Here is a 24,817-nt window from a genome sequence, read left to right as displayed (position 1 = left end):
TTCTAGGTTTGATAGCACCATACCCGTGCTCATAGGTTTCACCGAAGTGGCAAACGTCTGAGACCTGCATCACTTCGGGCATTCCTCCCACATTAAGCTGACACGCCGCGATATAACTGGAATACTGTTAAAAGCGGCGTTAAACCCACCTCACTCACTCACTCAATTATTTGATAATTTAGCAATAAGATTCTGTATATTTGGTACATATTTGGGCATAACATGGGATGGTGCAATTCTCCTATCCAGAGTTCCTCGCGGTCAAACCAGAACCTCTGCCATAGGCAAGTGAGATCATCACATCTTACACAGTCGATTAAAAAAACTGCGTATGTTTTTCATCCATTTCACTTATTAAAAGTCTACACATTTAGATAAACATATGTCATAAAATGGTTTCATAAAACTTTCGCAGAGAAATTATCCTAGAACATGAAATCTTTTTCCGTTTATCATATTTATCCATTGTTTCCATGGATCCACGTGCTGTCATCAAAGCCCTATCGACGACTAGCAATACAGGCACTTGAAGGATAAGACCTAAATAATTATCAAAAACAATATGTTAAGTGCCCAAAAGTCTTGCATTGTGCCAGTTTACCCTGATTTCAGAAAAAGAGCGTTTGTTTACAAACAAGAGTGAATGAGTGAGTGAGTTTGGTTTTACGCCGCTTTTAGCAATATTCCAGCAATATCACGGCAGGGGACACCAGAAATGGGCTTCACACATTGTACCCATGTCGGGAATCGAACCCGGGTCTTTAGCAATATTCCAGCAATATCACGGCGGGGGGACACCAGAAATGGGCTTCACACATTGTACCCATGTCGGGAATCGAACCCGGGTCTTCGGCGTGACGAGCGAACGCTTTAACCACTAGGCTACCCGACCGGGGTCAGGTAATAAGAATGAATGTTAAATCTGGTTACAGTGCAAGATTTTATCATCTTTAAAGTAACAACAAAATTGATTATATTTTGATTAGTTTACAGATACAAATGGGCATTTATGGTGTCCTACTGTGTTTTGAAATTGAGGTAGTCTAACAGTACATTAGACACCTCTTAGTTTAATGTGGAACAGAGCACTTTAGCAAACAATTACATACATGTATGCAATTCGAATGGTTTATTGTTAGCCACTGGTATACGCATATGCGTAGGCTAAGAACATATTGATGTTTCATGTAAATTTTGAGGTTCAAATGGAAGTTAATACCTGATTTTGACCAATCAGAATCAAGCATTCTCCACTGTCATGGTAAAAATATGTATATTCTATATTTTGTTGTCAGCTTTTGATTCTGGTAGATTGATTTGTAAACTGAAAACAAAGAATTTTTATTGTGCTGGGAAACTAAGGATCATCCTCAAGGTCCATTCTTAATTTGACTCACAAACAGCAGATCTTGCCCCAGCTAAGGGATGCAACACTGCATAGTGACTTACAGCACCTCAGATGATGTGGCCACCTGTGGCCCAGAGTACTTGGATGTGCTGATAATTCATAGCAACATGGTAAGCTAACAATGTCAAGACCTCAAAATAGCCTAGCTCTGGTTGACAGCCCAAGGATCAAAATCAGGATAAGTCTTGGAAACAATCAGTCTTGCAGATAAGGGACGCAGCTCTGCACAGCAAGTTGTATCACCCAAGACCATTGGACATCACATGCCCCTCGGACATCACATGCCCCTCGTATACAAGGGCTTGCTTCACCATGACAAGAGTGCTCACCCCTTCTGAGGACTGGTCGCTGACTCCACATTCTCTACATGCTCTCCAGCTGAGTAGACACGATTTTCCTTTGGGGGAGTCCGTGACCAACGTGAAGTCGAACACCCGAGGAGTGGGGCTCGGGGAGCGCGGGATAGGGGACGACTGTAATTCAATAGATTCTGAAAAATTAGATGAAGGTGAAGATACAATATGGTGCTGGCAGCCAGGACACAAGCAGAAGAACAGCAGGTTGGAAGCAGGGAGGTAGCAGCGAGCCTGGATGTGGGTAGGGGTGGTGTCATTATGTTTGGAGACTTAGACTTTATTTGTGGATTTTGGCAGGTTCCACAATACTGTTGGGAGACAAGGTATTTGAGGTTCTAAGAGTCTGAAGTTTTCTTGGAAGGTTGATGAAATTATATTTGCCTGGAGGTTTTTAGGTTGAGATCGTTTCACATCATAGGTGCAAAACATGCCAGGTCTCCTCAGAAGGCAGAGCAAGCTTACTGCATCCAGATGGCCTTTAGTCTCGCAGACCCAGAACCATATTATTTTCCTTTCCATGAAACCCTTACTGTAATAAAGCCCTACATGAAGCCAGTCCAGATTTTCCACAGGTTCTGAAACTCCCATCTCACTGGAGCTCCTTTTCAAGTCAAATGTTGTTGCTTGTTTCAATCCAAACATATTTATTTTCAGACACTAGGCATTATGAATTACAGGATTTATTTTGTGACATCAACAACATAGTTGTCAGGAAAATTTAGTCCAGGTCTTTGATATCTCTGTTAGGTCCATATGCAACATGTTTTATACCTTATGATGCTGCCATTTTCAGAGCTTGATAAAGTTTTGGAAACACATTATGAAGACCCACATTCTTACAAATATGATATTGTTTGCATTACTATCGTTTTACACTTCATTTCAAATCTAGATCTTTCAGATTCAGTCTTGATTCTGGTAGAGCTCTGACATGTCCTGAAGCTGTACTGAAATCATGATCAGTATCAATACCAGTGATGAGATTAGTATTGATATTGCTATATGAAGGCTTCGAATAGGCCTATAATTGATGCAATCCTCTGTCTCGTCACCAGCTATGGGTGATGATGCTTTGGTCATGCTGACAGATCATGTGGATTTAACAATGGAAAAGATGTCTTATCATCTTGCAAGTAAACACTTATGGATTGTTCTCTCTCAGGTTGGGGAATAGGGAATAGGCCTATTATTATTGCTGGGTGTAGGGATTGTCTGCCTGGAGGCTGGGAGATCGGGATTTGTATGTGAGGTGGCTGAGGCATAAGAAGTCTGTCAGTCAGATGGTTAAGACATAATATTTCTGGTGACATAATTTATATTAACAGGTGACAGGGCGAAAGAAAATAGTTCTGTCTGTCAGTTGCCTGTGATGTAGCATTGTTGTTTTTCAGGTTGCTGGGAGATAGGGTTTTGTCTGTCAGTGGCTGGGAGATAGGGTTTTGAAAGACAGTGGCTGTAGATAGGGTTTTGTCTGTCAGTGGCTGGGAGATAGGGTTTTGTCTGTCAGTGGCTGTAGATAGGGTTTTGAAAGACAGTGGCTGGGAGATAGGGTTTTGTCTGTCAGTGGCAGAGCGATAGGGTTTTGTCTGTCAGTAGCTGGGAGATAGGTTTTTGTCTGTCAGTAGCTGGGAGATAGGTTTTTGTCTGTCAGTGGCTGGGAGATAGGGTTTTGTCTGTCAGTGGCTGTAGATAGGGTTTTGTCTGTCAGTGGCTGAGAGATAGGGTTTTGTCTGTCAGTGGCTGAGAGATAGGGTTTTGTCTGTCAGTGACTGAGAGATAGGGTTTTGTCTGTCAGGTGGCTGGGAGATAGGGTTTTGTCTGTCAGTGGTTGTAGATAGGGTTTTGTCTGTCAGTGGCTGAGAGATAGGGTTTTGTCTGTCAGTGGCTGAGAGATAGGGTTTTGTCTGTCAGGTGGCTGGGAGATAGGGTTTTGTCTGTCAGTGGCTGTAGATAGGGTTTTGTCTGTCAGTGGCTGAGAGATAGGGTTTTGTCTGTCAGTGGCTGAGAGATAGGGTTTTGTCTGTCAGGTTGCTGGGAGATAGGGTTTTGTCTGTCAGTGGCTGGGAGATAGGGTTTTGAAAGACAGTGGCTGTAGATAGGGTTTTGTCTGTCAGTGGCTGAGAGATAGGGTTTTGTCTGTCAGTGGCTGAGAGATAGGGTTTTGTCTGTCAGTGGCTGAGAGATAGGGTTTTGTCTGTCAGGTGGCTGGGAGATAGGGTTTTGTCTGTCAGTGGCTGTAGATAGGGTTTTGTCTGTCAGTGGCTGAGAGATAGGGTTTTGTCTGTCAGTGGCTGAGAGATAGGGTTTTGAAAGTCAGTTGGCTGAACGGGTGGCCATGAAATAGGGGTTTTGTTTGCCAGATGGCTGAGAGATAGGGGTTTTGTCTGTCAGGGGGCTGGGAAATATGGTCCACATAACCAGTCATGTCATCAACATACAAGTGCAAGGATTGCATTTCTGAATATTTTACAAACCCAGCACATCATGTGCTATTACCTTTGAGTATCTAAGACCTTTTTATCTGCATAGCCATAGTGATGAATAGAAGTTAAATGATTATGAGTTTTGGTTTCATAAAACCTAACTATATGCAATAACAAAAGGTTATTATTCAATAACTATCATTAATACGTTTTTATTCTGTAAGACTGCAGAGAATCATGTTCAGTTGTTATTTGACGTTTCAAAACAGCATTCATCATCTTACTTCTCACATGATCAGATGAAAGTGCATTTCTTCAGTGTGTTCTTTATAGACAAGGCATGCTGATTGTCAAGGGGCCTCCAATACACAGGCATGTTGTGCAATACAATTGTTTAACATATTTCCAGTGTTTCTAGCAGTATTTGTGCAAGAACGGAATGAACACTTTTCACTGGGTGTGAGGTAACAGCATGGTGTATTTGAGCATACATTTTAAAAAAAGCGTATACTGCACCAAATGTTACAAATTGAACACAAAACTCAACTTCAGCAAAAAAATATTTTCACAAACGCTGAACTTTATGCATACATAAAGTGACACTTTAGCATACATTCAACTTCAGCAAAAAATTGTACACTCCCAGCATACATTTATATTTCAGCACAAAGTTACATTCCCAGCAAACACCGTTACGTGTAACAAAAGCTACATTTAGAGCATGTGTTTTCAGCTTGGTGGAAGGTTACACTTAGGCCATAATAACAAATATTGCTCAAGGGAAAGCGGAAGCGTCAAGCTGAGCAAGCCATACAGGCATATCAAGGATGATAGCAGATGGGGAATGATTTGAATGATATATCACACCATATATTTCATATATGAAGACAATAAAATATATATATATAATCTTACACTTCACATTTAAAAGCAATATTTTATGCATCCTATGTCTAGTTAGTGACTCAAATAGCTTCCTGGAGTCTATCAATATTGCCTTGAAATATGACTGCACAAGATTAGGATGTAGAACATTTCTGGACTATTTGCAGTTTATGAAGTGTAAACAAGTATGGAAAAATATGTTACAGATGTTTGGATACAACACAGCAAGAATATTTCATAATGATATACATATAGAGATTGCAGAATAATGGCACATTACATTTTTAAAAGTGCTGCCAAATTTATTGGTTATTTTTTCTGGGATCATGTACTCCAGTTTCTAAAGCCCAAAGGTTTCAAAAGATATGTTAAAAACATACAGTTAGACTAAATCACTGTGATTAGTTTGTACAAGGATTCAAAACCCAAATATGTGCAAAAAGGCAATATTCTATTCTTGATACCATGTACTTCCTCAAAGATCAAAGTTCATAATGATGAATGCAGAAATGACTGAGAAATGTACAAAAATGATATTTTCAATATGGCTGCTATGGTGGCAATTTTTTAAACAGGATCAGAATTCTGTGAACAGTTTTTAAGAGTGTACATCACCTTTGGGCTAAACCTTGCAAACGTTTGGAACCAGTATTATGGACCTTTTGGTTTCAAAGGAGATGTTGAATTTGTACAAGTTTACAATGGACAGACAATGCACCCAAAATAAGCTCACTTGAACCTCCTTAGTTAAAGTGGTGAAAAGGCCTGTTGATTTCAGAAACTTATATGAGTCTGAACTGTCGACCTCATACACATACCTGCAATGTTATTCCCCACAGGGGCAGAGGACGAGGTCAAAGTTCGCCTGTCCTCTGTCCCTGAGGGGTCTGTTTTCCCAACAGGACTGTTGGGGGCATGTCCGTTTCTTGCTGATTGTTGCTGATTGGCTGGGGAGCAGTCATTGTTGTTATTATTACTGGGTAGTCGGATGGTCTGTCTTTTCCTCTTCAGGAATTGGGCAAAGCTTTTTTTCCACGGAGAATTTTTTACACCAATCTTTTTCTTGGTGTCGTTGCTTGGCAAGTTTTTTGAATTCCTACCTAGAGAATTCTGAAATGAAAAGGGAAAAGATTTTCGCCTAATAAGGTGCATGCAACACATGCCTTATTAGACTGTGCATTTTGATTTGCAATATACCCACATGCCAGGAATATGGAAGAGGTTCAGGGAAGAATTATATTCAGTTATAGAGGCAGAAAGACAACCATAAGGATGGCATTTTTAGAAAATGTTACTTCAATATGAAATGAATTCATATACCCACGGAACTATAAGACCTTTCATCACCTGACAGACTTAGAGGGGGATAGACTCAAACATGTGCAAGAAAAAAATGAATTTAACAGAAACAAATTCTGCATTCACATTTTTAATGCACAAACCACACTAATATCTGCTTTCTGACTGAAACTTAGAGACAGCTGGTGTGAACTTGTAATCCAAAGAGAGTGTTCAATCAAGTTTTTCAAATCAAAATATACAAAATGTGATTGGTTTACAAAAGATATATAAAAACGTTAAATGCAAAATCAAATTGCCAAAATTCCAAACTTCATCATCAGTCACAAATGATAATGAAAACTGCAATCCTTTTGGCAAACATATCACTTTCATGCACAAGATTATCCTGAATGATTTAAAGGAATAACTAAAATTGGTGTCATCAAAGTATTGAGTTCCATTTATTATAGATGCTACACTCTCTAAAGACATTTAAGCTCTTCCATGAAGGATTGTAAAACATGTGACGATTGAAATGCAATGACATGACCATGAAAGCAATGAATCAGATTGACATGTAATGACATGATATCTTGACATGTGATGACATTGATATCTTGACATGTAATGATGTGGAATCTTGACATGTAATGATGTGGAATCTTGACATGTAATGATGTGGAATCTTGACATTGTGATCATACCCTGATGTTCATTTCAATGATGATGAGGAGAAATATGGCCTTCAACATCATTTGGGAATATCTACACTGATGCATTCTGGGTATACAACAATCATACAAACAAGAATTTTGTCAATAATTAGTTACCTGATAAAATATGCTGTACAACTACGCCTTTGGCTGTTGCGATGCAAATAAAAGAAAAACGTGGATATCTAAACACGTCTATTAGGTTGTACATGCTTCACTATTGACTTAACAACATCGTATATCAATATCTAAAACAAAACTAGTACTATACAAAACTTATATTACTGCGCAGCGCTTCAGGGTTATTAAGAATTACACAAATATATTTTTAAACTCAGTGACAAAACTGCAGTGCAAATAAATAAATTAACATTTTACCAAGCTCTTTGGACAGGGTAATAAATAAGCAAATAATAGTTCATATTTCATTAAGTTGATATCAACCGTATTTGTTGTAAAATGTATTAAAAGGATGGTCATTTAAAGAAAATGTATATTATATTAATAACTAGTTGTCATCTCACCCTTATCAGTTTAAAATCCATTTGGCTTAGGAATGGTGAAACGCATAACATGATGTGAAATAATTAGATCATGAATTACATTGCATGTGCAAAGTTCAGATGAAAACATGTACATCGACAATACAAATCATCCATTTTCACCCCAAAAATCAACACTCATTAGTCAAACTCCAATCCCAGTGTCAAAAAGTAGAGGACAGAGATAATAGTCTGTAAGAGAAAGATTCTTGCTTTCGAACAGGAATAGTTGAGACTGTAAGAAAACTACGAAGATGTTAGCAAATGGATGTAAAAGTACTACTGCTGCAAGAAATAGTAGGTTTTTTAATGCAAAGGAGATAAAGCTCAATTTGCCTGACTTATAAACCAACATGGTATAACATATTACACTGTTCCGAATATGATCAACTGTTGTTTTATAGCAATTATCAAGTTCGTCAGAGAGGTAAAAAATTTAAATCAAACATTTCATTCTTCTTGTGAACACCTGGTGTCATCACTGATTTTAAGTGATCCATTCACATAATTTTGACTTCTATTTTGCCTTTAACAACCAATGGTATCAGTTTCTGTGGATAATTGAGGCTAGTTATTCACTGGCCTTGATGTTTTACATTTACTTTGAAATCAAGATAAATGATATTTGTAACAATAAGATAATTTGAATATTTAAGAAATCCAACATAAGAAACTGTTTCAAATATGATCAACTGTTGTTTATAGTGATTGTTAGATTCAGAGAGGAAGAAAGTTTAAATAAAACATTTTTATTATTTTACTTAGATTCCATGATAAATGTTATTGGTAACAGTTAGACAATCAGGATGTTTAAGAAAAAGTGAATTTATTGGTATGAATGTTTTATGAAATCCAGTCATCTCAATAGAGTTTTTTACATTTTATCTGATATCTATTTGATTGAAGCAATAGAAATGTGCGAATATTACTTATCCACCTGAAGAGTTGAAATATGTGCACTTCTCACTTAAAATATTTATAAGTTTTGGGTTAAGATGGAAAGTTCAACCAGTAGATATTTGTGTCAATACTAAAAAGTACAAAATGTGCAGAGAAATGCTAAATTATCTGTCCATCCAAACTGTTATTGCATTTTTAAGAACATAGATGGAATGTACTCATGATATAAATGATTGCTTAACAACATTAGTAACAAAACATCAATAGATAATTATAATTAAACACTTTCAATATTTCACTGAACTTATTTACAGCTACCGGTATTTATGAACACAAGAAGAAGTTACAATGTATTTGTTATTTGGGTTTATCTATTGCAATATTGGTCAACAGGCACACCAAACCTGTACATAAATAACACAGATATATCCTGTAGAAATGCTTCAAAAAGCACAGCCATTAAGACATATATGTTTAACACCATGAGTGAGTGAGTGAGTGAGTGAGTGAGTCTGGTTTAACGCCGCTTTTAACAGTATTCCAGTTATATCACGGTGTGTCAGCTTAATGTGGGAGGAAAGCCCGTAGTGATGCAGGTCTTAGACGTTTACCACTTCAGTGAAACCCACGAGCACGGGTATGGTGCTGACAAACCTAGAAACATAATCGGTTTAACACCATGAATGCAATAATGGCTTTAGAAGTGACATTCCAGCCTATTGTTATTTTTCACATCTGTGACCTAAAGATATGTCATATTATAAAATATTATATTGCCAACATCCAAAGCCTGACCTGACATACAGTAAAAAGGTAAATAATTTTTTGGATAAGATGACCTTTGGAGCATTCAGGACCTGAAATGAGCTGAAATAAGTTTAAAGCTCAATTTATAGATTTTTTTCCGGTTCTATTTGCAGCACCCATGGCTTAAGATATCACTTTTATTTAAAAATAAAACCATTTATATTGAAATTTTGAAACAATTGCAATATCTGTCTCAAGAGTTGAATTTCACCACACAAAGAAAGTCATAGGTTAAGCATGGCCGTTAGATGTGATGACATATTGACACAGTCTGCCAGAAAGTAGACACATTGATATAACAAACATAGAAGTCACTGAGTGAGTGAGTGAGGAAGTCATATTCTGCTTCCAGATATTCATTCCAGTCTATTACCTATAAGGGCAAGCAATCTAATACCAAATTATTCATATATATTTCTTGGTTTACAGATATTTTTGTGACACATTTTGGCTGGTAGATAAAAAGAAAATAAGAAAAAAACATCACATATTTTGGAAGGTTCTTTAAAAGTTATCTTATGTTATTATGTGTGCAGCATTACTTATGCTTGTATAATTATTTTACCTATGACCTGTTGCCTTGTAGTTTAACCTACCATATGCAAATAAGTATTGTAAACGTGTATGGTTAAATATGGCAGAATAAAACAATACTGCATTTCAGGTTTTGTATTCCACTATTATTTTTATTAGGTGTAGTCCTTTGATAGGCATTTAGAAGTTGGAAGAACATCAATAAATGACACTTTGTTAATGGATAACAACTTCTTATTCTTTGTAACAACATTTCATTGCTTTGCAATGATGTTATAGAACCACTTCATGGCCAAGAAGTACACCTGAAATATCGTTTCAAAGAAAAATAAGTTGTAATATTTAAAAAAGTGTCATGTATTTAATCTTAAAAGGTTACCGTATTCGATGTAATAAGCGCCCAGGGAGCTCTCGAAATTAAAAATAGGGGGCTCTTATTAGAATATTATTTTCATGAAAAAAACAGTTGAAAGATAAATTTTGTGGTTTATGCTGACAGCCTGAAATGTTTATGTACGACAGATATATTTTTCTAGAATTTAATTGCCCATAATTAAGGGTGCATATAACACACGAGTGCGTATTGTACGCGAATAAATAAGTCTTGTGAACATTGATCAATCGGAAGGGGTGCTAATTAGGATTGTTCACTAGCCAATATATTAGCAAATAGCCCCGTGGGCGCTTATTAGAGTGGGGCGCTTATTACGTCGAATACGGTATGTGAAATCTGACAACCTAGAAGAAAGTCTTTTTCATAGAATGTAACCCTTACAGGGTAAAATTGTCAGTCTTTATGGGTAAGGAATACAAAAATGACTTTCCCGGTCTCTTAAGGTTAAGTGGTTGGTGCTAATTATATTGATAATGTCATTTAGCATACAGATGACAGAGGCAACAAGTGTTAGTACGACATCATTTGGACATTGTCTTGGAACAAACTGATGTCCTTTCTGCAGTGTAAAATATTAATAATTTGGACAAAGTTACAATATGTTTGTGTTAATGTTACATTATTTGTCTGTTCCTTATTCCACTACAGCAGACATGCAAGAAATTCCACACAATGTATAATGTGCCCTTCAACACACAGGGAGTGTCATGCATATGTGCTGAGTGAGTTGTTTTAACTTATACCTGTATATTAAAGAAACTGATGGCTTGTTTTAACCTGTAACTGTATATTATAGAAACTGATGGCTTGTTTTAACCTATAACTGTATATTATAGAAACTGATGGCTTGTTTTAACCTATAACTGTATATTATAGAAACTGATGGCTTGTTTTAACCTATACCTGTATATTATAGAAATTGATGGCTTGTTTTAATCTATAACTGTACATTATAGAAACTAATGGCTTGCTTTAACCTATAACTGTATATTATAGAAACTGATGGCTTGTTTTAACCCATAACTGTATATTATAGAAACTAATGGCTTGCGTTAACCTATAACTGTACAATATAGAAACTAATGGCTTGTTTCAACCCATAACTGTATATTATAGAAACTGATGGCTTGTTTTAACCTATAACTGTATATCATAGAAACTGATGGCTTGTTTTAACCTATAACTGTATATTATAGAAACTGATGACTTGTTTTAACCTATAACTGTATATTATAGAAACTGATGGCTTGTTTTAACCTATAACTGTACATTAAAGAATCTAATGGCTTGCTTTAACCTATAACTGTACATTATAGAAACTGATGGCTTGTTTTAACCCATAACTGTATATTATAGAAACTGATGGCTTGTTTTAACCTATAACTGTACATTATAGAAACTGATGGCTTGTTTTAACCCATAACTGTATATTATAGAAACTGATGGCTTGTTTTAACCTATACCTGTATATTATAGAAACTGATGGCTTGTTTTAACCTGTAACTGTATATTATAGAAACTGATGGCTTAATTTGTTTTAACCTATAACTGTACAATATAGAAACTAATGGCTTGCTTTAACCTATAACTGTACATTATAGAAACTGATGGCTTGTTTTAACCCATAACTGTATGTTATAGAAACTGATGGCTTGTTTTAATCTATAACTGTATATTATAGAAACTGACAGCTTATCTAATTTTAGGAAACTTATTTGTTTATATTTTCTTTATAAAATTTGACCTCTGGTAGGTACTCTTAATAATGCTGACAATACATTGATATACAGGGCTCAGGAATACGAAAAGGCAGCAGTGTTGGGCAATAACTGTATTTATTAAATTGAATTATAGATTGTAAAAAGGAATCTATCATAATGGGTTCAACATTTCAGGCATGAGGTAATAAAGTATTGTATAGCTCATTTTCTGTGTATCTGATTATATCAAATATTAAAATAATCTTTGGTGTTTTGTACATTATACATAGAAATAATTGAAATGGTAACCTTTGTGGTATATTCATTGTGGTGTCTAAGAAATTGTGGCAAGTTCAATTAAGCTAATTTCCACACTTTGCTGGCATGTGGAGCTTATTAAAGAAGGGAGATCATGTTTTTACATTTTATATAGAAACCTCTTCAGGAAATTCACCTTTTTAAATAGAAATACCAATAACACCAATAATCAAGGAGATCGGCCAGTAAGAAGATCTAGAGTTTGCAGGTCATGAATTCAATTACTTTTGTGGTGTCAAAAACAGAAGCAACAATTTTCAATCACATGACCAACACTGCCAGTGGATACAGATGTTGTCTGTCATTTGATAACATCAGCTACCTAGTGTCCCAAACCAGCTGACATCCTAAACACATCCAAACACAACCTGCTCGACCAATCTTATCAAGTTTAGAAACCATTTTGCAAGGGGTTTTGATGGTGTAGACAAATTAGCTTTATATCAAATGAGTAGGCATGAGGTTTATACATGTTTCATTCCAACTCAGCATCTACAAATGAAATGCCATGCAATATTGTCATTATCGTCTGTTCTCATACAACAGCCTCACATCTGCAAAAACTAGCAATTAATTAGTTGATTAAATTTTAGAAAATGAAAGGTTAGTTTCATATTTCATGGTACACGCCTGCAATAAATATCTTTAAAAGACAAAGTTTAGTTGCATGACACTTTGATTTCGATTCATCATTTAAAGTTTCATTTTTGCTGTTTCTATATTCAAAAATCTGAAATTCAAAAATTAGATTGAACAGATAAATGAATAAATTATATTCATTATTGTACAAAAAAATGCTCTGTTAAATCCAGCACCACTGAGATAGGTAAAGTTTATTCTGAAGTCTTATCAATGTTGATACTTTGAGTTTCACTTTTAAGCAAGAGGAGATAACAAGGATAACTCTGAACATGCAGACCACTACAGAAATACTACAATATTACTAGAACTTCACTACATTTGAGGGACTAATCAAGCAAATGTCAACCTGTCTTGAAAAATAAACCAGATGAAATGTACATGCTCATTTGATGTTTGTAGTGCTATCATGGATGCAACATGTTCTCATGAAACAAATCTGGAAAATATTCTGTTGTAATGTTGAATTGACAGAGTTTCTCTTCACTTCATAAATTATACCATACTTCATGGATGTATGTAATATATTGACAAACCTTTATTACTTAATGAACATTTTTATCAGTTAGTTGTGTATATTTAGGGAAATTGATTTCATCATGCAATCAAGTTACAGGTCATATGCCATCATAAATTGGATATTGCATCATAACTCCAAACTCGAGGACAGAGAATGTGAAACTTTAGGTTCTGTAGCTCACCTGAGTTTTTATAAAATCAACATTATATATAAAAATTTATATATTGAAATTTAAATATATATTTAATAAACCCTTTATGTTTCACTCAACAGACATATTTTTCTTGTACAGTAAGCTACAGTTATAATGAACATGCTTATAATGAACTGACAGATATACTTTTTTTGTCCCAACTATTTGCTGTAGCTATGCTGTGTATATGCTTATAACCAACCATGGCTATAACAAACTAAACGTAGTGGTCCCTTTGAGCTCGTTATAACCGTAATGTACTGTATGGATATATTTGTGAGGGAGTTTGGTTTAATGCTGCTTGGAACAGTATTTCACTGCACAAAGTGGGAGGAAAGCTTGAAGTGATCCAGGTCTTAGACATTTGCTACTTTGGTGAAACCCACAAGCATGGGTATGGTGCTGACAAACCTAGAATCATAACCAGAGTGAATCTGGGATTTGAACCCATGATCATTGGTTTTTGACATGCTTAAGGAATGCAACTACACAGCGAGTTTAGACGCCTTAGACAACTGGACCACCTGTACCCCTCTAGTGGTATATTAAATTGAATAATGATGCATGAATACATAGCAGAGTTCTTGGACAAAAAAACATATTTTCCATGGAAGTCATTATCAAAATCAGATATGATTGTGTATTTGAAATTTGAATGACATTTATATTGAATTCATATCAACAAACTGTCAGATTCATAAACTCGGTTTTAAAAGTGGAGATGTAAAGAAATTTGGTTTGGCTACATTTTTTTGGTTTGTCAGGAATAGAGAAAGTAATTAAAATATAAAAAGAACAAACTACCTTATGTTTCTGCAGAATAGATTAAGTATCAGCTGAAATGACATTTTCAGTATAGCTGCAATGGCGACTCTGCCAGCAATAATATTGGGCTTTTGAGAACAAATACTGACTTTAGTGCTGAGTTTAATTAAATTAGTGATTTCAGAAAGGATGTCATATGTCAAGTTCAAAGACAACAATTGTGCCAAAATTAGAATTCAGAAATCCCCACAAATGAACAACGATACATAAATAAATGGTTGAATTATATATTTCAAAATGGCTGTTTGGGGAGCAAAGTTTCAAATCGTCTGAGAATTATTTTAGCAATATTAAAAGATATTAATAAATTTCAAAGTCTTGGTAGATAGTCGACAGCATGCAATAATATGATATTAAGCTGACAAGAACCTTTGGTTCATTTGAGCCATAAAATATATTTCTCAATGCTTTGTTTGCAATGTATTTGTTCTGTTATTACTAACCATAGTAAAAATCACAAAAGTTAATTACAATCTTTATTTTTTAAAAACTCTGCATCTTTTAGAATTTCAAATTGTATATTGAGATAACTCACATTTTTGTGCATGCTTCTTAATGTATGAAGTTGTCAGTGTGTAACACATCAAATGAGTACGAACATTTCATCACTACACCATCACCACGTGACCAGAGGACCATCAAGCAACATGGATGTCAACCAATCACAGACGTGCTCATTCTCATGTCTGGCACATACCTGTATTTGGTTTGGCTGTTTTGTGATTGCGTTAGCATGACCTTTTTGGTTCGCTATGCCTCGGGATGATTTGGAACCCTTTCCGGATACTTCCGACTCTTGGTCTTCTGAAAAATAGTATTTTGAGAATAATGTCTATCAAAAAAGATTTCTTGTCAAAATAAATTAAGTAATTGAATTGAGCAGCACTGTCATTTTCATGCTATTTATAGTTATCTCAGATCTAATATATCTATATAATAAAAGTAACAAAGTACAAGGTATGATATTTAAGGGCAATTTGTGGCCTGAGGGATCTGTATGATAAAGAAAATAGCAAACTTTTAGAAACTGTTATGAAAGTTCTCTTATATTTTCATTCATGTTTTGGACTCATTACAATGCTAAATGTGAAAGAAAGTCAAGAATGTGTCAAAACACTGATTTTCCAGAGCGCATTTGTCTAATATTTGCACATGAGCATGTCCTTGACACAAGCATATTTTCTTTTCGAGGTGGAAACAAAGACAGTAACAAACACATGGAAAATATTCTGTTAGGGTTACTCACATGCTGATAGTTATATTTTCACTTGCAGTTTCTTGACCTTTTTCACTCATATACGTGATCCTTCTATACCTGGGCCCCGTTCCACAAAGCAATCTTAGCACTACGATTGTCGTAAGTCTAGGTTAAAGTATGGAAGTTATGATCACCTTAGCCCTATGATCGCTTTGTGGAACGGGGCCCAGATAACACCAGAAGTCCAAGAACAAACAGCTGGTTAACTTATTCAACCTGATGTATTCCTAATTTACTTGCCAAGTGCAGTTTTGATACCTATTTGGAAACACCAATTCCTGCTAGCTTCCAGCACTATTCTGGATTCATTAACGAACACAGGACTCTTTCAAGGCATTCAACAGGGACAATATTCTGATGATTTGTGAGTGCACTAACATTATCAGCTCTTTGGGAGAAGATGTCCTAAGTTGGAGAACTTGTACCCAACCCCATCAATCTCATAAAAATCAGATCTTAGTTCTCGCTATCGCTAAACAAAGATCTGAGGACATCCCAATACGGGTCACGTCAGTAGGACCTTTCATCCGACCAACAAAAGCGTTGCTTACCAGATCATGAAAGTGACAGTCGGAATACGTTTTCTCATCATGCAACCTCGAAAACGTTAACACGGGGTATTCCAAGCGACAGTTACGTCCAATACGACTGATTCCATCAAAATTATCGTCTATCTCTCACTTCCGTGGGATAAACATTTGAACAGAGGAGGCGTTGCAGAGTAGGTGGGAAGCACTGCCATACAATCGCAATCATATATTAGACATGCTGGAATGTTCGTTTCGTTCAGTTTTCAAAAATTTAATCGAGAACTGTGTCAACATATTTTTCAAGTGTAGTCTGAAATGGAAGTCGCCAGGTTGAAAGGAGTGCTGTAGAGCTCAAGAAAGCTGCTTTCTAATTGGCTGATGTCAACTTCTTGTTAGTCATTTCAGTGGTCGGTCAAAGTTCGTGAAAGGTCATTCTGACGTGACCTGTAATGGGATGTCTTCAGATAATTGTTTAGCGGCAGCAAGAACTTAGATCTGATTTTAATGAGATTGCAATCCCATTCACTTATTGTGAATAAAATATGTTTAGATCAAATCAACTCTTGTGTCTGTTGTGTATACTGCTGCTGCCACTTATTAAACCCAGTGTATTGCCTTCTTAACTGTAAAACTAAAATTGTGTGTTTAAATATAATTTACTGATTATTCGTATATTTTTTTTGGTCATTTACTGATTTAACAATTTATTTCTGTTTACCGATTTCTGGGGTAACCTCTGTTTCAATTTGGAAATCACAATACCATATTCTTTAGAACTAGAAGTGTTTGGCATCTACTTAGAAAATGCTTAAAAATCAAGTGAAAGGTTTAAATTTTATATCAAATTGTTTAGAAAAGGTGTCTCCAGACAGGGCCAGATACAGTGAGATACTCACCCATATCCATGGGGTGGATCTTGGATTTGCCAGAGCCCAGGAGCTTGTCATTTGTATCATCATGGTGTTCTGTGTCACTCCCGGAACTGAGTAATGGATCTGTGATTACTGGCTCTAACCTGTTGTCACACAAACACAATGTCAGAACCTTGTTTCCATGCAAATAACAAAATCTGAATTCCCAAAGGCAACTTCCATCCTTAGATTTGCACAATGGTTTTCAACATCAGATGTGAAAGATGTACTTAATATTAATGCATCCCCAATAAAAACCATCCCGATTGATAGCTGAGTCTGAATGCTACTTGATTTTTTGTACTATTCTTAAAACAAATATTGAATCTACCACTGAGTTGATTTGTCTGCAAGTTTTTGTGACGAAATATCAAAAAGACTTAAATATGTTCAAGAAAACATGGTTCTGATCATCCAATCCATTTGGTCGCCTCTCATGACCAGTTTAGGTAGCTTGGAACCAATTCTAACAAGGAATCCCAACGTGAGATCACTGTATGCATGTGCATTACATGTCACTGCTCTTTTTTCAATCCAAAGATGTAGAATATTTATGCTTTAATCTACATGATTTGATAGCCTGTATTCCATATAACAGACAAAATGCTGTTGGTCTTTCAGTAGAAGATGGTATTGATTGGAGCATGCCACACCCTCCTTTGCCGATGCCAGATTCCAGATTTCTTTATTGTCCTTCCAAGAAGTTATATCAATATGTTATTAGTGTTATAACTTGTTGGTATTATGTATTGTATGCACAAGCTTTCTGTTGTAAATATGAAAGATGGCAGTCAGAGGCATAAAAAACAGTGCTTTTGCTAAATTTAGTATTTAAGAGTTTTAAAAGAATATTTGTTTTGATACTCACATTTTAGAATTTTGCAGGGGTATCCCCTTCCCTCCATCGGCTGTATTCCGTATTCCTTTGGTGGATATCATTTCAATCTTGGACTTCGAATTTTTTAATTTTGGAGGTTTCTTTTTGCCTAAATTAAGTTTATAAGCAAAACATGGCACGGTAGGTGTATTCACAGAAGATGGGGACACAGAGGAGAGAGAGACCTTTTCACCTTTGTCTGGAGTCTGCTCTGAGGTATAGTATTCAAAATCGTCACTATGAAAGCTTTCGATACGAGCAATGGGCGTCTTAAACACCATCCAAGAAGGAGTAGTGGGTGTCTTGAGCTTTTGAGAGCGAATTGAGCTGCGTGCCGAACCTCCTGGTCTCTTGGAAAGCCGATTAGCACAGGGGGCAGATTCACAAGTATCAAGCACTTCAATTTCGTCAGGATTGCGATTAATACAACTATTACTGTCCATGTGTCGGGATGAGCAGGGGCTGTCGTGTCGTGAACTGCCGCTGGAGATGGGCCGAGAACAAAGAGCAGCCAATGCTGCATTGTCTGTAAAAGGATTGCTTTTTCCTGAGATCAACTCTACTGTACTATCAACCCGATCATCACATTCCTCCATCTCAAGAAGCTTCATGTCCGTGAGCTCCTGCTCCAAGTCTCTCTCACCCACCCCACTCTCCAGACTCGAAGGACAACCCCCAAAATCAAACTTGCTGTCATCGTTCGTCGACATCGTGTCACACTCCCCTAATTGCATAGCATTGGCACCCTCAGTGCGTGGGCGTTCATAAGCATTGTCAACGGTCAATGGTTTTGGAGGTCCCTTATCTTGAAAGACGTGTAGCTGATTTGAGTTGGATCCAGTTCTATCTTTTGGCCTTACTATATCATTAAGAGCACATGCTGAAGCACTGGGCTCAGAGATGGCTGCCTCTATCGGAGGCAACCGAAGGTTCTTACACAGGTTCAACTCCGCTCCTGGAACTTCCAATCTGCTGAGAACCTGGGTACTGGAATTCTCAGAACTCTTTAACAAGTCTATAGATGAGCAAGGGTTGGAACTGTCCGAGAAATGCACTTCTACACTTGTCACAGGTCCGTTGGTTCCTGCAGTTGCTGCTGCCCCCTTAATTTTCACAGGGGTGGCAGCTGTATAGCAGTCACGGAGGACGAGCTTGGCTGGCCGTGGAATGGCTGATGGTTTAGGAGTTTCCAGCAGAACTGGAGTAACTTCCACTGTTGTATCTGGAACATCCAGAGAATTTGATTTTTGCAAAGGTCCTTTTCCTTTCCCTGCAGGTCCACAAGATCGGGCCCGCTTTTTGGACAAACGCAACGAGCCCCCTCTGTGTAAGCTATGTGTCCTACCAGGAGGCACTGAGTTTGTTGTTGTGGTGGTTGTTTGAGTCTTATATGCAGAATTTGGAGACAATAAATTCCCACTACCAGTATTATCCGATTCAACTTTGGCTCCCTCATTGATTTCCACTTTGGGTTGGGCCCCTGGAACTGTCAATGTTTCACCATGCTTTTCTGATTCCTGAAATGAAAATTAGGTTTTAAAGCAATCTGAAATGCTGAGAGCTGACAACACATTTACACACATACAACATCTTAACAATCACATGTTTCTATTTAGTGCTGTACAATAACTTACCTTGTTGAACAGTATTTTTCAAGGACATGTAAAGGTCATATTTTCAGTACACATTGTGCAGTATATCTAGGATTTAAACACATTTCTGTATTTCTGGTCGAGGTTTTAACCTTGTCCAGTGGCAATCATCTTAGTGTGAGCAATATAGCACACTGGGCATGTGTCTGTCTATCATCTTAACCCCATTTCAGCATTTATATCAATCATGGCTCAATACACTCATTTGTTCCATGGATAATTCTAAATCAGTGATTTTTCTCTCTGCTGATAATGTCTAAAAGACACAAAAATCACAACTCTGTTCAAATAACTAAAACAAAGTTTGATGGTCCTTATAATTTTGATAAGTTCTACGAAATTCTCTGCAGAATCCGCAAAGTCAACTTGTGCTGAATATTTCACACTGTTTTCAAGATAAATACATGTAGTCAGAAATGATGTATATCAATATCTTATCAAATTGTGATATGTGCTTTACCAGGTTGAGTCCAGCCTAGTTATCATAAAGACATTTTTCCACTGAAGGTTGTTGCTTTCACTGAAGGTTCTCCTAAGTGTTGTTCATACGTTACAACATATGTATGGGCTCCTTATCACATATGGCAAGAAAATATCATTTTCAAAATGTTTTATACTGTGTAAGATAAATAATGTGCAAAAATCAGACATTTAATATGCTAAGTAACTAACACAGCTACATTTGAACAACACAAGAATTACTAAATGAAATGATTATATCTACTTATCTTTCCTTGTGTTTCAAAGGGATGATCCATGCAAACATATTTTGTACACATGCCATTATCTTAAATAGCAGCTTACAGATGTATATGTTTCATTTTACTAGGTAAAATATCAATATGATCAAGGTAATTTCAAAACCAAAACATTGGATTACAGTCAATAATGATAGATAAATAATTCAAAAGTAATTTTTAAATTGACAATTTAGTTTTCACACAACAACCTACAAATTGACAAAATCTGAATCTCACAATCGTCAACATTACTTGTGTTTGAAACTATAGTAGCATATCGTATTCAAGTGTATTCAAGATCAGCATTCTAAATACATAGCAAAACGAAATTGAGTACGTTTTGACATGAATTGACAAATATCAGCCAAAGAATTTATGATTAAACTTTTCATGATAACAAACATCTATCTGAAGTTACATTCATTCCAGCTGCCACAGAGTAGCTGTTGATGGTGACAAGACAGAGGATGGAGAGGTAATTGCAACGACTCATTTGGTGAGCTAAATATAGTCCAATAATTTGACATGATTAGTTGTTAATTGGGTTGAAAAATTGCATTTTTGGTACATTTACAACATCAAACAATAATACATTATCTGGTGAAATTGTGTTTGAGTTCAAATTTAAAACTTCTTCTGAATATAGCCAGAACACATAGAATTTTGATGTGCGACATAAATTTGTCCATGACACAATTTCAGGAGGATTCATTGACAATACTGTGAAACTGAAAACAACAATACATTGAACACATTACTAGTACAAACTGGTGGCTTCATTTTGAAAGAAATTTTTAAGTAAATATCTTAATCAAATTGCTAATAATTCTGCTTTGACAAAATAAACATCAAAGCCATAAGGAAATTATGATGGTGACAATTTTGAAAAATGATATAAAATGCAAACCATAATAAGCTGTGAAATTTTACTTAAAATACACGGTGAGTATAAACACTTCAAATAAGAAAACAAATATATTTTTTCTTGTTTCTTTTTTCATTCTGTGTGTGTATTAAATACTTATTTTCTATATTCTTGTATACAAACTTTATAGTACTTTGCACAAAAAAAACTAACTTCTCACCCTCATTTCATAGGGTTTGATAGGCTAGACATATTATTTCCTCAAACTAACTGTCAGCCCCCTTCTTTTAATTGCGAACAATTTGTACCAACCACAATGCAATACTGAGAATGATATATGTACATAAGTAGGTATATATATATATATATACAGCAAGCTCATCAGCGTGTTTCACATGGGCAAATAATGCTCATACCATCTTTTTCCTAATACTGCTATTACTTTGTACATATTATATAAATACTTATACATGTATATCAATGTATGTGATATATGGAAAAAAATATCCTCGACATATATTATATAAATTCATGCATTGTCATTCATTCATAAGATTTACCATCATAAAATTATGAATCTGTAAAACTAACCACATTTTGTCTTTTAATAAAAAGATTTCTGATCGAGCATCAAAATCTGTTTCTTGTAAAACTATTATCATAGACAAATAATAAATAACACAAATAAATAAAAGGCCTTGTGGCATATGTATTGCTGAAAAAATACAACTCTTCTTTTCTCCAAATTATTAAAACATCAAAACAACATTTGAGGGATCTTATACAGGAAAAGAAATGAAAAATGTGTAATATTTCAGCAATACAAGAAGCACATGTGGATGTATGTAGACATACATAGGCAGATATTAGTAGGTAAGTATATAAGTAATAGATGGACCATGAGCATCATTTGTTATCCGTGAAAGCACGGGATCATATATTCAAAGTTCTCCTACCGGTTTTTTACGCTTCAAGGAACCCTGTTGAAACAGAACCAACAATGTGTTTTATGCTCTTTGTAAACACATTGTAATAATATCTTAACTAAACATTCACTTTCCCTGGGGAAACCTGTAACTTCCTCGCAGCAACTGGTATCTCTTGTCATAACTTCAGTCTTCATCACAATACAAGAAAGTCGAAGGAGATGCTATCATATTTTCCTTCCACTCTCTTCATACTTTACCATTTCCAATCTCATTACGTCTTTCTCATCTATACTACTCAACATTTGATTGGGATATTCTGGGAGTGTGGGACCTGAATGTGAGTGATTGGCTGATGAAGATGGTGTCATACAAAGCCATTTTCTACCTCCTCCACTATTCTACCTTTCCTTATCCACATCCATATTTTTCCATCCATTTTTGCATATTCACCCGTACAAACTTTTCCATTTAATCTTTCTACCAACCTTTTCATCTATCTTTCTTATTTGTTCATCCAGAAACCCAAACACTGACCCATAACATCCCACAAATATCCTTTCAATCCATCCTTATCAATCTTTATTTCCAATCGAAAGCATAGAATCTTATCTTGTCTCATCCAGTCTTATTACACTCTTGTTATATAATCTCCACATGTTTCTAATCCTGCTCACACTGAATTGAACCACATTTCACCTTCTTTAGTCCAATCAAGTTTAACTGTATGTTTCTATTACACAATAAATGCTTGTAAATGCTTGATATCTAGTTCAACAAATGATTTTATGTTTTTTATTATATAACTCAAATATAAATTTTCTAAAGACTCTACCATTCCTTTCATGCTGAATCTCTTTAAAATATATCTTAATACTAACAAACACAGTATGTGTACAGCTTTTCTTGCAGGGTTTGTTCATCCTTAATATAGCGTTTACATCCTCTAATCTTGCAACCAAATGTTCAAGAATTCATACAAGCATTTACAGTTTCTACTATTTGTTCATTGTCTTCAGGAAAGGATGTTTATTAATATTCTCAGGGTCAGTTTTACATGGGATAAAGTCAGCATTTCAGTAACTGAACTACAGAACTACATGCTAACACTTGACCCACACTTGACTCCCATCTGTACATTGTCATCCTCATCCAGTGTATTCTATCTCCATCCTATTTTGATAAATATCCTGGACCCTTTGGCTACCATAGCTTCATGTTGATACATGTACTCATCCACTTAGGACAATGTTAGAAGGACAATGTTAGAAATAACTGTCCAATCAAATTACTCTCACAAGCATGCAGCACCCGCGAAGATCCGGGTCCAAATAGGTCTTCGTCAACCTATGCGACTACACTTGGTGTAAGAGGCAACTAATGGGATCGGGTGGTCAGGCTCGGTGAACTGGTTGGTGCATATCATTGTATCCCAATTGCGTGGACTGATGCTTATTATGTCAATCTCTGGACTGTCTGGTCCAGACTTGGTTATTTACAGACCGCCATCATATAGCTGGCATATTGCTGAGTGTGGCGTTAAAGAACAAACAAACAGAAGCGAGCTGAATTCTGAGGTAGTGACATTATTTAGTGAACTCTGCTTTTAGCAGAGGTTTCTTTTGAAAGGGTTTTGTCACTTTTATTTTCCAGAATGCTGTGGTGACAAATTGGTGAAATGTATTTACCATAATAGTATGGTGATACACACTTGACAATCGAGGGTGAAATATTTTAGATGAACAGTATGAGTACTGACATTATTGGATCTTGATTAGTAATATATAAAATCATTCAGTTGCAAATTTTGCATCATAAACCTCTTCCTATAATTTCCAATATCAATGTCCACAATTAATCAAACGATTTTGTATTTTTCAGAAAAAAATGATTCTGTACCTTGTTCCCTTCAGATAATGATATAGTGAGTGAGCGAGTATGGTTTTACACCCGTTATGCAATCTTCAAGCAATATCAAGGCAGGGGACATCAGAAATGGGCTTCACACCTTGTACTCATGAAAGGAATCGAACCCAGGCATTCAGCATGAAGCTTCAACCAAATAGCTACCCCACTGTTCAGTAATAATATAGAAATACATTTCAATAGCAGACCTAATCATCCTGGACCAATAACAAACCATTTACAAATAAATGTTTTTTTCAAAGTTATATTGTGTCATTCCGGGACAGGGGCGGTGGGGTAGCCTAGTGGTAAAAGTGTTCGCTTGTCACACCGAAGACCCAGGTTTGATTCCCCACATGGGTACAATGTGTGAAGCCTATTCTGGTGTCCCCTGCCATGAACCATGCTCGCTCACTCATTCAAGGACAGACTAACTTGAAGGTTACAGAAAGAGTCAGACGGGTGAATGTGATATTGCTAAGGAAACATACAGCTCTATCACAACAGTCTGTAATTGATATAATGTGGGCCAGAGAACCAGTGGTAGATAGCATGAACACCAGTCCATGTCATCAGGGTATGATGACACACCACACACCACATATTTGTCAGATTGTAAGGGGAATATGGGATGTAGATTCCATTTCATATTCATGGAGGATCCTGAGATTTTGACAAAAATAATTCTTTCCAGAAAAGTAGGGAAACAAATAAT

The 24,817-nt window shown here is 36.0% G+C and overlaps 1 protein-coding gene across 7 annotated transcripts in view; it reads right to left on the bottom strand.

The window, feature by feature from the left end:
- The window catches only part of LOC139478214 (serine/threonine-protein kinase MARK1-like), a 259,220-nt gene that overhangs the window by 3,644 nt on the left and 230,759 nt on the right, over positions 1 to 24,817 (bottom strand). For 3 of the 7 annotated variants that reach the window (XM_071260595.1, XM_071260598.1, XM_071260599.1), the window contains 6 exons: positions 22,228 to 22,251; positions 18,006 to 19,531; positions 17,123 to 17,241; positions 15,136 to 15,242; positions 5,891 to 6,182; positions 1,738 to 1,898 (listed from right to left, as the gene is read on the bottom strand). In XM_071260595.1, the coding sequence (XP_071116696.1) occupies positions 1,738 to 1,898; positions 5,891 to 6,182; positions 15,136 to 15,242; positions 17,123 to 17,241; positions 18,006 to 19,531; positions 22,228 to 22,251 (2,229 nt within the window). The remainder of the gene's footprint in view (positions 1 to 1,737; positions 1,899 to 5,890; positions 6,183 to 15,135; positions 15,243 to 17,122; positions 17,242 to 18,005; positions 19,532 to 22,227; positions 22,252 to 24,817) is intronic. The other 4 variants (XM_071260596.1, XM_071260600.1, XM_071260601.1 and 1 more) reach the window with 4 other exon arrangements.

Source organism: Haliotis cracherodii, unplaced genomic scaffold, assembly GCF_022045235.1.
Source record: "Haliotis cracherodii isolate W230 unplaced genomic scaffold, xgHalCrac1.p SCAF_4, whole genome shotgun sequence".
Lineage (NCBI taxonomy): Eukaryota > Metazoa > Mollusca > Gastropoda > Lepetellida > Haliotidae > Haliotis > Haliotis cracherodii.
Note: the sequence above shows the minus strand (reverse complement) of the source record. Positions and strands in the feature narration are given on the sequence as shown.